Here is a 15,198-nt window from a genome sequence, read left to right on the forward strand (position 1 = left end):
ACGCTAACCACTCTGCTGCTAAGCTGCCCCATATAATGATATATAAGTTATTTTGATGAACCTGCATTATATTTAGAATCATTTTTTTATATCATTTATGTTTACGATAATGGGCGGCTGAGTGGTTAGCACGTCCGCACCACAGTTCTGAGATCATGAGCTCGACCCTCCTCTTGTGGGGTTTGCAGGGTTGGGTAGGGTTACTTTAACTGGATTACTTTCAATTACTTTTGAATTACTCTAATACCAAATATGCTAATAAAAGACAAAAGAAACTAAATATGAATAAAATGATGACTCACAACACGCGGTAAGCTTTCTCTCCTGGCTTTGATCTCTTTGATCTCTGGCAAAACTAACATAAAATGCGACAGAAACAAAATGAAAATAAATCCAAACAGCTTGCCGACATCATTTTTGCCGTTCCGTGTATTCAGTTACTCCCCAAGCCTGCACAAAATTTAGTAATTTTATTCATATTTAGTTTCTTTTGTCTTTTATTAGCATATTTGGTATTGGAGTAATCCAAAAGTAATTGAAAGTAATCCAGTTAAAGTAACCCTACCCAACCCTGGGGGTTTGCATGTTCTCCCCATGTCAGTGTCAGCGTGGGTTTCCTTCGGGAACTCCGGTTTCCTCCCACATTCAGAAAACATGCATGTCAGGGTGATTGGCCGGTCCAAATTGTCCCTATGAGCAAGTGAGTTGTCTGTCTCAATGTGTCCTGCGACTGGCTGGCAACCAGTTCAAGGTGTCCCCTGCCCACTTCCCGAAGATAACTGGGATGGGCTCCACCACCCCCGAGACCCTACTGATAAAAAGCGGTGCAGATAATGGAAGGATGGCTGTTTACGATAATCTGGCAGGACTAAGATCTTCCCATGCAGAGGGGAATCACGGGAATTCTAGTAAAGTATAACTTAATTTCTTGTAAGAATTTTGATTTATTTTTTTTATGTTGTAAAATAACATGACTTTTTTCTTTCTAAATCCCCCAAAAATTTTTGACAAGTGACAATTTATATATTTTTAGTTGGCATTTGATGGGCATTCACTGAGCCAGGGCTTGCAGCAGAGTTTTTAGCCTGTCCAGAAAGACGGTGATGTTCCCAAGGGAGTGCGCCTCACATGGTTGACAGCTGACCTGCAACTCAAAACAAAATTTAAAAAATGTTAGATTCGATGGTGAATAAAATAGACCGAGAAATTTGCATTTTATATTGATTTTAAATAGAATACTTTAGGACAGAATTGTTCATTTTAAATAGTCAAACAATCTGAATTTCAAAGCAACACTGTGTAATATTTGACTGTTGTAATGTGTAGTGCAACTGAAAACAAGTGCTACAAACACAAAGAAAAATGCAAACTATGGAGAACAAACCACATCCTTCTTTTTCTTATATGTTCCCTAGTGGTAAAAAAAAACACATGTAAATCATTAGAAATGTCTAAAAGCACAGTAGTGACAGCGTCAAGTTGGTTCTTAAAGACACAGCATGTTTAAGAGCAGGCTAATCTGTACACTAGGCAAAAATGTATGTTAAATGTAAATGGTATTCATTTTGAAATAAGTTTGTTTAGAATATTTTAGCGAAAAGATGTATAAAATGGGACAAAATAGTACAGACGCTCGCTCCCTTACTTACAAACATTGGAGTTACGAATAACGGTAAATAGGAACATTTTTTTCGGGATGTCAAAAAATATCCAGACATTGCTGCAAGTTTGATTCTGAATGGTGCACATTTTTCCGAGTACAGGACATTACTGTAGTGCTTCCTTCTGCCGCCACAGGCCTGTGGCCCTCTGAGAGCTCACCCAGCATCCACCCAAAGAAGAAATCCGGCTTCCTCTTCCTAGTTCATGTGTAAACATTCTATACTGTATCTCCAGCGCGTTAAGAACTTTGACATTTTCATTGTTTAATATCTCGTGCCTCCATTCAATATGGTTGGTGTAAAGTGTAAAGAAGAGGCGAGCAGTTCCTTTTGAAATGAAAGCGGAATAAGAAAGCTTGATACGGTTGAGAAAATGGTTGGATCGCTTTTTTTTCAGCCAGTTTTTACCACGGAGGAGGACCTCTTGAAGCGCATTTTCCAAAAGTAAGTTAAACTCAACTTCATTTATTTCTATAGAGCATATTATTTTATAAAATGTTTATTTTTTGGTACAAAACAATACAGGTTACTTATACAAGCCTAAAACGTTCAAAATGCAGCACTGAAGCAACTTACGAACAAATTCAACTTACGAACAAATTCAACTCACGAACGATCGTCCCGAATTTCGTTCGTAAGTAGGGCAGCGTCTGTACAAGGAGATGCCTTTTTGGGGCATAGTAGAAAACTTGATCAAAATTGATGATGGTTTTAGTTTAGAAGAAATTGTTGGGTTTTAGTGTAGTACGGGGGTCTGCAACTTGCGGCTCTAGAGCCACATGTGGCTATTAAGCACAGGACTAGTGGCTCCCTGGAGCCTTTTCAGAAATGATCAAAATAGAAAAAAGGGAGGGGTTGTGTTGTTTTGCCATTTTGTGATTTTCTGTAAAAAGAAAAATGAAACACAAATATTTTTGCGCTTTTCCTGTGCTTAACTTGCGCTTAACAAGCTTTTGAGTAAAAATCCCATTTTGGTGGTAAATTCAAAATACATTGACAGTATATGTGCTTTTACACTTTTTTCGCGGCTCCAGTCTTAGTTGTGTTTTTGTTTTCTTTGCCTGTTATAGTTCTTTCTATATTTTAGGATGCCAATCCCTGGTGTAGTCGAAACCGACGTTGGTTTTGGCTTTAGAAGACAAATCTTGCTAGTTTCTGGCATAGAAGAGAAGACAACGCTAGTTTTCAGCAAGTGCAAAACACACAAATGGAAAACATGATCAAACTAAGTCCAAAGTTGTCCAAAATATTGGAAGAAATTTCCTTTTTTTTGTACACAGGTTGTGCATGGCTTATAAAACAAAAGGCTCTACTGTAGGGGTCACCAACGTGATGCCCGAGGGCACCCCTGAGAATCTTACGGCACGGTTCTCAAAACTGCTCACCAGTGATGGGTCATTGCGATTTCCTAGGTAATTTGACATATAACTGTCATGATGGCTTAGTGCTTGAGTAGGTCTAGATTGAACCCATTTCTAATAAGACCTGGTCATAACATGATAGCAACATAGTTACAACACAGTACTACAGCATGTGTTATTATTTTATAAATGCATTTCAAACTGGTAGCCCTTTTTACCAATCGGTAACAAAACTAGCTGTCAGCGTCAAAAAGGTTGGCAACCCTTTTCTTTAGAGGAGTTTTTTTTCAATTAGTGGGTCGAAAAAGGCCCCATTTTTAGTGGGTCGCAAGCCTTTGCCTTGGTACAAGAATGCTACAAAAAACGGAAGGTCAATTAGACTCCCTAACAGTAGATAGCGATGATGCCCTGCTCGATCTTTTCTTCCTTTTCAGTCAATCAGTGCCATGCCAACTGTGTTTGAGTGGGATCACATCTCATTTTATTATGATTTTATGTGTTTTGTTTCCTTTTTCCGCCCATTATAATGATTCCCAAGAAAGTTTGTGATAAGGGGGCGGAAAAGTGGAAACGGAGACAACAACGATCGAGCCAAAGAAGGCAATGGTTGCAAAATACCCAAATTGCTCACAAGTGTCTGTCATTAATGAGCTGCTGAAAAGGTACAGTAAATGGATTTAATATGTTATATTTTTGGGTTTTTACCAGTATATTACCCTTTATCATACACATATGTATAATTATCCATGTTTAGGTACACGTTTTATTCATATTTTGGGTACAAATTTCATTTAGTTTCAGGGGGTAGCTTATATGCATTGTAAGGTATATACAGTACTTGAAGTCGTTTTAGTTTTGCCAGATGTGTTTCTAAGAAAGGTGAGTATATTATATTATCTGTCACGGTTGCCATGGCGCCCAATTGGCCCCGCCCATGTGGCTCCAGCTGCGTCTCGTTGACAGATTGACTTTCCGTCTATTTAAGCTCAGTGCTCTCACTCTTCTTTGGTCAGTCCGTCAACGATGTTTTCCTGTTGGTATTTTCTGTCCGGTATTGTTCCCGTTTATTTTGACCTGTTTAATATCGGTTTCCAGTTTCGTTCCCGTCTATTTTGTCCTGTTTATTTTCGATATCCTGTTATGATATCAATCCTGTCTGTCCCGTCCTGTCCGGTATCGACCCAATCCGTCCGATATCTGCTTGGGCAATCGTTATCGATCTCGTTGGCCTCTGGCTTACTATCATTCCACGCCAGACTGCTGCCTAACGTGCATAACTCCCCATTTCCCGTAAAATAAAAGGCTTGTGTGAGAAACGTCACGCATTTGGGTCCTGATCCTGTTCCGGTTCTTGACTATCTCTGCTTTAAACTCCACAATCCTTTCATTCAATAAATTTGAGAAGAGTATTTTTTTCTTGATTTGGTCACAGCTTTTCATCTGGATGTATTGATGTATCCTGAAATTCGACCAAATGAGAACCACTGTTCCAGTGTATATTTGAGAAAAGTAATTTAAAAATGTATGCACATAAACAAACGTACAAGAGCTAAAGTGCACAGATGACTCACAGAATCGGGAAGCAGACCGTCGAGTTGTTCTTTAAAATTATGGATGCATTCGAAGTTGCTGTCATCCGTCAGGACGTCTTCTTCGTCGGTGGCCATCACCAGCTCCAAGAAAAAACACTTAAGTGACCAAAGTTGACACTCGGCCTGATTGAGAAAGCAGCACCACACATGGGTACCAAAGTTCAAGGTCGCTTTTCCACTATGTTTCACCTACTTGGATGTCGTCCATGGACGGCGCATATAACATGGCGCTGGATCCCTGATTGGAGAAGACATTTTCATTTCATTTCACGGACTGAAGATGCAAGATGATATGATATGTACCGTATTTTCCGCACTATAAGGCGCACCTAAAAGCCTTTATTTTTTTTCAAAAGCTGACCATGCGCCTTATATTACAGTGCGCCTTATATATGGATCAATATTAAGTCGCAAAGTCTTGCAACTAAGGCAAGCCGAAAGCGAAGTCGTCCGCGGTGTATGTTGGGATTTATATACCGGCGTTTCATTTTCTAACCAATGTGTCAATCTTCATTTGAATCAGTCACTATTGGCTAAAGTTATTCGGAGGTAAAGGGGGCGGATCCTTTTTATCATTTACAGGCTCGCATAGGCTAAAGGGGTGAAACAAACCCTGCAATTGGCCGAAAAAGATGAATGTGAATCACACGTTGGGTTGCACCACGGCATAGAGTAAACATTTTTTTACTATTCTGTATTTGTAAATATTTTACTCTCCTGGATTTACTACACTCACGGTTGTAAGAAGACCATGGTTACGTATGCAAGAGAACTTAGGTGAGCTACGCGGCTTCATATTTTCCTGGTATGTTGTTTTAGAACGATCTTGATGTTTCTGTGATGAGTCTATTTTTAAACTAAACTCAATTCAAAGTGTTTATTGTCATATGCACTATAAAGAACCCCGTTTCCCTGCACAATAAAATTCTTACTTTGCTGTCCACACAGTTGCCAGCAAAAAATAAAATGGAAACTAAGAAATATTTGGCATTTCTTGAATCCCAAGACTTTAACCTTCCGAATGATATGTGGAACGATGCACTTGAGTGATTGGTGACATCGTACAGACACTGTTTCCTTACATGTCTGAGACACGTATTTGCTTCTTTGCAAGCTTTCGCAATGTTAAGGGGGTAATAAGTTTGACTGTTTTGTCGACGTTCCCATTGTAGCGCCTTATAATCCGGTGCGCCTTATGTATGGAAAATATAGGACCAAAAACTATTTTTTGGGGGTGCGCATTATAGTGCGGAAAATACGGTATATATTTACTTACCTTAATGAAGGGCCTGAGACCCTCCAAGCAGTCTTGCAGATCTTTAAAGTTGTCCAATGACAGCGCACAGGAAGACCAAACCAAGAAGCTACGATAGGAATATGGAATCGTTTAACAATCTTGCTTGCATTGTTGATTGAAGTCAATAAATTGTTTTTATGTGGAAAATGTACTTTTTATCTGATTTAATGGTTTTGTAACTAATGACATCATCGCTTGTGGAGGATTCCGAACAAATTTCGAGTGATGGCTGGATATCAAATCATCCCCAAATGGGGTTTTGGATTGCAGCATATTTAAGCTTACAAAGCTGTGGTAATAGTACTGGACTGGAGTCCTTGCTGTTAAGTACATTCGACCCCTGAATACAGCGACCCTGCTTTACATTGATTTTAGATTACAGGTTTAGAATAAGGTGTTTTGGGGGCCCCTCTTTACAGTAGTCAAGTCATGTTCTTTTGTATAGCCCTTAATCACAGATAGTCTCAAAAGGCTGCACAGATCAAAGACTATTGCAAACTACAGACTATTATGACAGCATCCCCATATATTGCATAAAACATAAAATATAGGTTATTCATATGCTATAGAATAGAAGTTTGTTTTAAGCTTAGATTTAAACAGTATTATCCCACTATACAAAATCGACATCAAATTTAATCATGTGCCCAAAAACGTATGAATTCAAACTTTGTGTTTCTTTAAGATGTCTATTGGTCAACGTTATGTAAAATGCTAACGTGCATCATGAGTATGCTGATTGGCTGACCTCCCACCCACAATGCTTTTCACGTGAGAATGCCGTGATACAATACTGTATTTTTAGTACTGCATTCATTTGCTATGGGTCCCAAGACTTACAGTGATACTAGGGGCAAAACATGAGAACCATGGAAATAAAGCGTGCAATTGTTAGGAAATATGAAGAAGGCGCAAACTTTTTGCACAACTCCACACATAAGTAGTATTTATTGTAAGGTTTTTATCTGAGGTAACAAGGCTTCGGAACACATTAGATACACTTACCATAGGTTTATATCCCGCTTTATTGTCACAGTTGCCCATTGCTCTCACTTGGCCCCGCCCATTTGGCGCCAGCTGCCGCTGGTCGCCTGATTGGCTTCCCTCCTATTTAAGCTCGGTGCTCTCACTCACCCCTTGTCAGTCCGTGAACGAACCTATGCACCCGCAAGACGTGTATTTTGACTCTGTCCGGTATCCTGCCCGATATCGATCACCTCTATCTCAGCCTGTTTGATATCTGACTCCAGTCCCCAGTGTCTGGTATCGATCCCGTCTGTCTCGTCCTGTCTGATATCTTGCTACAGTCTCCGGTATTGATTGCGCCTGTTTCATCAGGTCCTATATCCTGCGCCAGTCTCCAGTATCCGGTATCAATCCCGTCTGTCTCGTCCTGTCTGATATCTGACTCCAGTCTCCAGTATCTGGTATTGATCCTGTCTGTCCCGTCCTGTCCGGTATCAATCCTGTCTGTCCGGTATCTGCTTGTGTATTTGGTATCGATCCTGGCTGTCCCGTCCTGTATCGACCCCGTCTGTCTGGTATCTGCTCGTGTATCTGGTATCGATCTCGCCGGCCTCTGGCTTCCTGTTTTTCCACGCCGGACTTCTGTCTTACTTCTTCAGCCCAGCGATCCCCGAATCACTGGCGTTTGTGTTCACGCGCATGATTGCCCCATTACCGTAAAATAAAGCTTGTGTGAAAACGTTACGCATCTGGGTCCTCCATCTGTTCTGGTTCTGACATTTATACAGTTTCACTGTGCGAACACCACCTCAGAATGGATTATTGTCTAAGTTCCACTGTTTATGGTTAAACAGGTTTTTTTTGCTTTCTTTTCCACCTTATCTAATCTTTATAAAAGTATTCATGTTTAATGTTCTTGATACAATTGTATTCATGGACAAGTGCTCTCTAAATAAACCGAGCCAATGTAAGTGTTGTTTTTACTATTGCACACCTGTAAAGGAAATTACATAGAATGCCAGGGTTGTTAGCGTTTTTAACTCTTGTGTTGGCCAATCACGTTGCACCCTTCAAAATGGATCTGCTTTTTGTAACCTAAAAGGATTTAATAAAACAAAGGTCTCAGAGGAGGAACATTAGTAGAGATTGGATTTTTTTTGCATTTTGAGGGTCGTTTGCACTGTACAATATTGTTGTCCTTGCAGGTTTAGAATTCAATGATGTTTTCTCTCTTGATCTTGAGTGTTTACTAAACGTTAAACGTATCACCTTTTTAACACTTTTTTTTTTCAAAACCTTTTCAGAAAATCAATTGAGTGACAAATTTTAGCGTTGCAATTGCCGCTAACGGCAGACAATAGTAAAAGCTAAGCAGGAAGAGAAAACTGCCGACGTTGTGTTTTTCAATGTAGGCTACTCAGAGAGTTTGCATTAGAAGCCATCCCACAGCGCCGTGGTCGTACCTCAGCAAAAACACACAAATCCACACCTGAGTTGCGCGTCTGTGCCCAAGCCGGTGAGGGCAGAGCTGCAGTCGGGCGCCTGTCTGGAAACAACATGGACGGGTTAGTGCACATTGTTACGCGATCAAAGCTTTCCGCAACGCTGAATACCTTGGCGTTCGTTCCCAGTACACGAAAACAGGTCATACTTTTCTTGTTTTTATCAGATTGCACAACAAAATTTGGCATTGACAAATACAATAACGCGTCGTTCTCAGTGTTATGAGTAATGCATACAAAGGAACGGATTCCTGGAACACAATTACTTTTCCTGGTGACGGGTACTGTAACGCTGTATTGAGAACATCAATTGTTGCTACAACATGGTGTGTTACTCCGCTACTTCTTAGAAGCAGATCAGGAATTGAAATGTCTTCTAACCTTTGACCGTTCCTCTCTAGCTCTTAAAGTGATATTCAAACCTCAATCGCGCCAGCAACACAATGCTGATTACGATACCTAATAGGGTGGTTTATATGCGGTGTACTTACATAATACAACTGGATACAGTTACGGTAGCACTGTCTCAAGCACAGAGTCAGGGGTGCGTAATTTCTCCCTACTGATATTATCCCCACAGTATAATCTCGCATCCAAGCTGTATTCACAACTATAAAATAAAAAACTGAAATAAGGGGGTCAGTTCAGAAGCGTAAATTTTGGTTGTGTGTTACCAATAGCGAATGGTAGGCAGCGCGAGGGGATGGGGCGTGGCTTATGAAGGAACAACAAATTTAATTGGGTAAACTTTTTGAGTGACCAAGAATTGATTCATAAAATTATTTTGGCAACACACCATGACGGGAGAAAAAAGAAAACGTTTTGGAGAGGTTAAAGGCCAAGAAACAAAATGGATATGGAGTGTCTCGGCAAAGTGTTTGTTTGCAAATGTTCACCAACCTGTGGAAGCAGTGAAGGCTCCCCATTTCTAAATATTTTTTTCGATATGAAATCATGAAAAACTAATCGGGCTGTTCCTGTCCTCCCAATATCCAAGTGAACCCTATAAAAAACATTTTCCTTATCAATAAAATACATTAAAATAGAAATTAAACGTGAAAAAAAAATCAGCAATAGGATAAATCAGGTGAAAAATAACTCAATAAAATTTGAATTTATTATCAGCAATGTCTATGGAGGCAATCGGCGTAACAAACGTGTTTGCAAGGAGGAGTGAGGGAGATCGTGACACGGTTGCCATGGCACCCAATTGGCCCCGACCATGTGGCGCCAGCTGCGGCTTGTTAACAGATTGGCTTCCCTTCTATTTAAGTTCAGTGCTTTCACTCACCCTTTGTCCGTCTGTCAACGAACCTCTGCCCCGCAAGACCTGGGTTTTGACTCTGTCCTGTTCCCTGCCTGTGTTTCCTGTCCGGTATTGTTTCCGTCTATTTTGTCCCGGTTAATATCGATCTCCAGTTTCGTTCCCGTCTAGTTTGTCCTGTTTGATTTCGATATCCGGCGGCGGCAGTAGCTCAGGAGGTAGGTAGCTCGTCTTGGGATCAAGGGATCCCTGTTCGAATCCCGGCTCGTCCGTGTTACATGTCGAAGTGTCCTTGGGTAAGACACTGAACCCCTAATACCCCCAATAAGCAGGTTAGCGCCTTACATGGCTGCAAGGCCGCTATTGGGAAATGTGGAGCACACTGTAAAGTGCTTTGGGAAGTCATTGACTTGAAAAGCACTATATGAATGCAGATCATTTCATTTCATATCAATCCTGTCTGTCCCGTCCTGTCCGGAATTGCTCCATCTGTCCGATATCTGCTCGAGTATTTGGTATCAATCTCGTCGGCGTCTGGCTTCCTGTCTTTCCACGCCAGACTGCTGCCTTAAGTCTTCTGCCCAACGATCGCCGAATCACTGGCGTTTGAGTTAACGTGCTTGACTAAAATAAAAGCTTGTGTGAGAAACGTCACGCATTTGGGTTCTCCTCCTGTTCCGGTTCATGACAGATTGCCTACCTGTCAAGGTATATGTTTTTACTTTATTTGCATAGATTTTTTTTAACATTTTGAATTCCGTACGCCATTTAACAAATTGTAAAAGCTAGATTTTTTTTTGAATAAATAAAAGAGACCAATCTCTTCTTGACAATTACGGCTCTAATTCGGATTGTCTCGGTCAATGATAGCAGATGAAAACATGGTTGATTACTGCTGATATTGTCGTGGTATTCTACATAGTCTTTCTTTTTGGAAGTCAATAGGTACTTTGTTGTGTTTGTAAGGTTTATTATCGCTCATTAAGGGGAATTCCAACCATTAATATGGGCAGCAATTGACAGAGGTTGAGAGGTATATGAGATTGAGAGACTGTTGATAATACGTAAGCACTTACTGTACACTTAAAATCAAAGTTACTGTAACTTTAAATTAACATTCACATTTTTTACAGCAGATTTTTTAAAATATCTTATTTTATTATCACTATTTCATGCTTGTAGTAGTTTGCATGATCTTAGCGGTGAGCAGTCTCTAGCAGTATCTAGCTGTAGCCTCTGGGACTGCTTGTGAATTGGCTTTTGGGTCGTATGCGAAGAAAGATTCTGCTTCCAAATAAAACTAGTATATCGAAATTTGTGTGTTTTAGAAACACTCGTATTAAGAGGTACCACAGTATCGGTTTTCTGACTGGTATTAAGAAATCATTAGCATGATCAGAGTCTTAACGCCCAGGATCAAGTCTAAAGAAAAACTCTGATGACATCTTTTTGAAGCAGCCTCAAATATTTATGTAAATGCCCGGGAGGTTGACTTAGCCCATGGGCGTAACGAGCCCGCTTTTGGGGACAAGCTCCCCCAAATTTAACCCAAGCTCCCCGAAAAATTATATAATTCTAAAAACTCTTAATAAAGATCAGGATAAGCTTAAATATGATGAAAAATGTGACATATAAAGTTCAAAATGTTTGAATGCAATGTTCCCTCTAATTTTCCACGGGTCTGAGTATTCCCACAAAGTCGGTGAGCAACGCTTGAAACAACAGTGAGCAACCATAATCCCAAGTGTGGCAAGATAATTAATTATCAAACATGTCCAAAACTTGACATCAAGTTACATTTTGCTGAGTTTCCGGCAATGCAAAATTATTTTTCTCTTTTGAATGAATTGACTCATGTACTATTGCAAAGGTTGTACGGCCTACAAACGTCGTTTGTTCTTACAATTCTTTCACAAGATATCCATTTCTTTTTATTTCCTGATATATTTTGTCACATAATATTAACATTTTTGGGGGGCTTATTTAGTCGGTTGTTAGATACGGAACTGTACTTAATCAAATTTTTTAGTAGAAGTACAATGTTGGCAACAAGATTCACTTGATATAATCGGAAATTATTTAAATGCAACACAAACTTTTTCTTCTTTTTTCCATGTTTTTTTTCTACTCTTTTGTTACTTTTTTCTTTTTGTTCTCTATTTACTTTTTTCCTACATTTCTTTCTTTTCTTTTTTTCTGGCTTTTCTTCTAACATGTTCCTTCTTTTTTTCTCTTACTTGTGTTGCTTTTTTTCTCAGCTTTTCACTACTTTTACATTTTGGTATTTTTTTTCTTTTTTGTTCTACTTGCCCCCTTCCTTTAAGTCATGTTGTGCATAATTGTACATAATATTTGGTCATGCTGGGAATAAAGAAGCAAAAACAACCTGAAGAGCCGGTTAGGACCCGAAAGAGCCGGTTCCTATTAGTGAGCCGAGCCGAAGAAGCTGGTTCTCTACTAACTTTACTCAACTTCGTTCTACTTCGACTCCACTTCAAAATACCGCATTTAGGACACAACGTCAGGGGAACCCGTGTATTTTTACCTCCATGCACTGTAACTTTGACTTAAGTCGCTTCTTAATTAGTAATTTTGAGCCCTCAATTTTGTGCGCTGGCTAGATTATCTTGTGCGCTGAGAATGTGCGAGCAGTGCGCAATTGCGCATGCGGGCAGCTTAGAAGGAACACTGTTTGAATGGTTCTGTCTATTTGATTCATAGAACTTCTCTTCCCCCGTCCTCACTCCTCTTTCCCTTGGCTAGTATTCTGAGGAGGCTCCAGTGAGAGTATGTTATAGATCGGTTATGTAAACCAACTATTTTACTCCCCAATACCCTGACTTTGTTATCATCAACAGATATTAATCTTCATTTTAGCTGCATTGAATCGAATGCTAGAATGATCAGCCTAGCTTAATCGTTGCGTAGGTGTAAGCTATGTGTGTGGTCATCCTCCCAGCATCAGCATGGACATTCATAGTTTTTACCTAATGTGCGGTCCCTTCTTAAGGTCTCTTCATTTTCCTCATGTTGAGGTTTTTAAGTTTTTCCTTGCCCTCGTGTAGGTTTTAGTTCAGGGGATGGTGTAGTTTGCAAAAATCTGTGGTCTGTGCAGCCTTTTGAGACTCCTAGTGATTACATGACTTGAATTGACCATGTTCAGGTAAGAGTCTCTTATCCAAAGTAACTATTTTTTTTGTATATGGTTGCTGGGCTAACCAATGGATCAGTTTGAAGTGTAATGTGAAGTGACACTCCTGAACAGTGTTGAATGATCCTTAATTGAATAAAATAAATGAACCAGAAGACATTCTGGGTGCTCTGCTTCCCCAAACCTCTCAACCTGAAACCCCCCTGATTTAGCCTATTTTAGCCCTACTTAAGTCAAGTCACATTTATTTGTATAGGACTGCACAGGATTACAATGACACCATCGCCTGATCTTAAACTCCTAACAATATCATAGCAAAAACAACAACAGCTGTTATTTCAGATAAATGTTAAATGGTCTGCATTTATATGGCGCTTTTCAAGTCAATGAAGACTTCCCAAAGCCCTTTACAATGTACTTCACACTTACCCATTCACACACTCACACACCAAGAGTCAGCCATGCAAGGCGCCTACCTGCTTATTGGGGGTATTAGGGATTCAGTGTCTTGCCCAAGGACACTCCGACATATAACGCAGAGGAGCCATCGAACCTGTGACCTCTTGATCCCAAGACGAGCGCTCTACCTCCTGAGCCACATGTGCGGTCCCTTCTCAAGGTTTCTTCATTTTCCTCATGTTGAGGTTTTTGAGTTTTTCCTTGCCCTCATGTTGGTTCCAGATCAGGGGATGGTGTACTAATAGTCTGAAAAAATAGTCTGTGTAATAACCTGTGAGGGCCTTTGAGACTCTTCGTTATTAAGGGCTATACAAATAAAAATGACTTGACTTGAGCTAATGCCGCCCAGTTCTGCTTAAATACTAGTTGTCCTACCCTACTGGTCAGTAACAAAGTAGCTCTCAGCTTCAGAAAGGTTAATAACCCCTGCTGGAGGAACAGAGATCCGTCTTGCGCATGCGCAGTTAAACGATCCTGCCAGATTGTGCGTTCTCGTGGCGCACTTTATGCACGCCCTCAATCGCAAAAAACGGAAGAGTTAAAAAAAAGGAGAAAGTTTTACAATCAAGAGCATAAAGTCACCTTACCACTCCGCAAGAAATCCTCTGCAGGGGGACTTGCGGGCGCGCAGTCATTAAGCGGCGGCGGCGGCGGAGCTGCACTTCACGGGGCAGCGCAGCATTTCGCGCCGGTGGACTGCGAAGGGAATTGTTAAGGTGCTAGGGAGGGGTCAGGAGTTTGGTTCCTGTTTTTGGTTTAAAAATTCGACCGTCAAGTGTGTTCAAATCTTTCTATGGATAGTGAAGCATTACACACGCGAGCTCACCGTGGAGTGAACGCCTCCGGTTTGTCACCTGGGGGAGGGAGGAGGGAAAGAAAAGGGGCGTGTCAGGAGGAGAGTTTAGAGCGTTTATGACTTTTCTAATTTTCAAAACACTGAACCCTCGTTTATCGCGGGCTTCACGTTGCCAAAAATGACCCGTGATGGGTGAAATCCTTAATATCTCATCTCATTAGCTGCACCGCTTATCCTCAGTAGGGTCACGGGGGTGCTGGAGCCCATCCCAGCAATATCGGGCAGTGGGCAGGGGACACCCCGAACCGGTTGCCAGCCAATCGCAGGGCACACAGGGACAGACAACTCGCCCACTCATTCACACCTAGGGACAATTTGGACCAGCCTATCAACCTGAAATGCATGTCTTTGGAATGTGGGAGGAAACCGGAGTGCCCGGAGGAAACCCACGCAAGCACGGGGAGAACATACAAACTCCGCACAGTAAGTCCGGTAGCTGGATTTGAACCCACACAGGAGGTTCCCGAGACCTTGGAACTGTGCCGTACACGTGCTAACTACTGCGCTGCCGTGCTGCCCAAATCCTTAATATACCAACTTTTTTAACTGTACAGGGTTACTCCTATTTACGATTTTAATTTGTTCTGGGAGTACCTTCGTAAACTAAAAACTTTAAGTAGCATACCTGACAACCTGTACGTTCTTGCCATACAAAGTTTGTTTATAATGCATTTTAAGACGTGTACGAGAAAATCTGTACGGAAAAACGCAAATTTGTCAATTATGGGTACCATCCGGTATACAACGACTATCACGAAACGACAAATCAATCAAGTCAAATGAGTTCGCCGCTGTTGCCTCTATCTGGGTATCGTTTTTTTTTCCGTTGCAAACGAAGCGAGCGGTTCGATACTACCGTGTGCATGCATCTTCAGCCTCAGATTTCATGTGGTAGTTATGTAGTGAAAGGAAGTCCGTCTCCTTTTAGAGAACCAGCTTTTTCGGCTCAACTCATTTTTTCAAAAAAATCATAAAAGAGCATCAGGACAAAATATAAATACATTTTAAAATGATATTATGCACAATAAACATAGAACAAAAGGAATATAATGTAAAGTATGATACAAATATTAATTTATTCTAAGTCAA

At 40.7% G+C, this 15,198-nt stretch overlaps 1 protein-coding gene across 4 annotated transcripts; it reads right to left on the bottom strand.

Moving 5' to 3' along the window:
• Window positions 1–832: 832 nt before the first annotated feature.
• Window positions 833–14,098, bottom strand: il15 (interleukin 15). Of its 4 annotated transcripts, XM_088341799.1 has the most exons (7): window positions 14,080–14,098; window positions 13,841–13,998; window positions 8,341–8,423; window positions 5,891–5,978; window positions 4,808–4,852; window positions 4,594–4,737; window positions 833–1,150 (listed from the first exon to the last, which is right to left on the bottom strand). In XM_088341799.1, exons 2-7 carry the CDS (start codon window positions 13,886–13,888, stop codon window positions 1,052–1,054), a joined length of 507 nt encoding a protein of 168 aa, XP_088197925.1. In that variant the 5' UTR covers window positions 13,889–13,998; window positions 14,080–14,098; the 3' UTR covers window positions 833–1,051. The 4 variants fall into 4 exon arrangements, with proteins under 4 accessions (XP_088197925.1, XP_088197927.1, XP_088197926.1 ...); XM_088341801.1 differs by lacking the exon at window positions 14,080–14,098 and having other exon boundaries at window positions 4,594–4,695; window positions 13,841–14,065; XM_088341800.1 differs by lacking the exon at window positions 14,080–14,098 and having other exon boundaries at window positions 833–1,144; window positions 13,841–14,065.
• Between the last annotated feature and the right edge of the window lie 1,100 nt (window positions 14,099–15,198).

Source organism: Urocampus carinirostris, chromosome 8 (genome assembly GCF_059441175.1).
Source record: "Urocampus carinirostris isolate Australia breed hairy pipefish chromosome 8, RoL_Ucar_1.0, whole genome shotgun sequence".
Classification (NCBI taxonomy): domain Eukaryota; kingdom Metazoa; phylum Chordata; class Actinopteri; order Syngnathiformes; family Syngnathidae; genus Urocampus; species Urocampus carinirostris.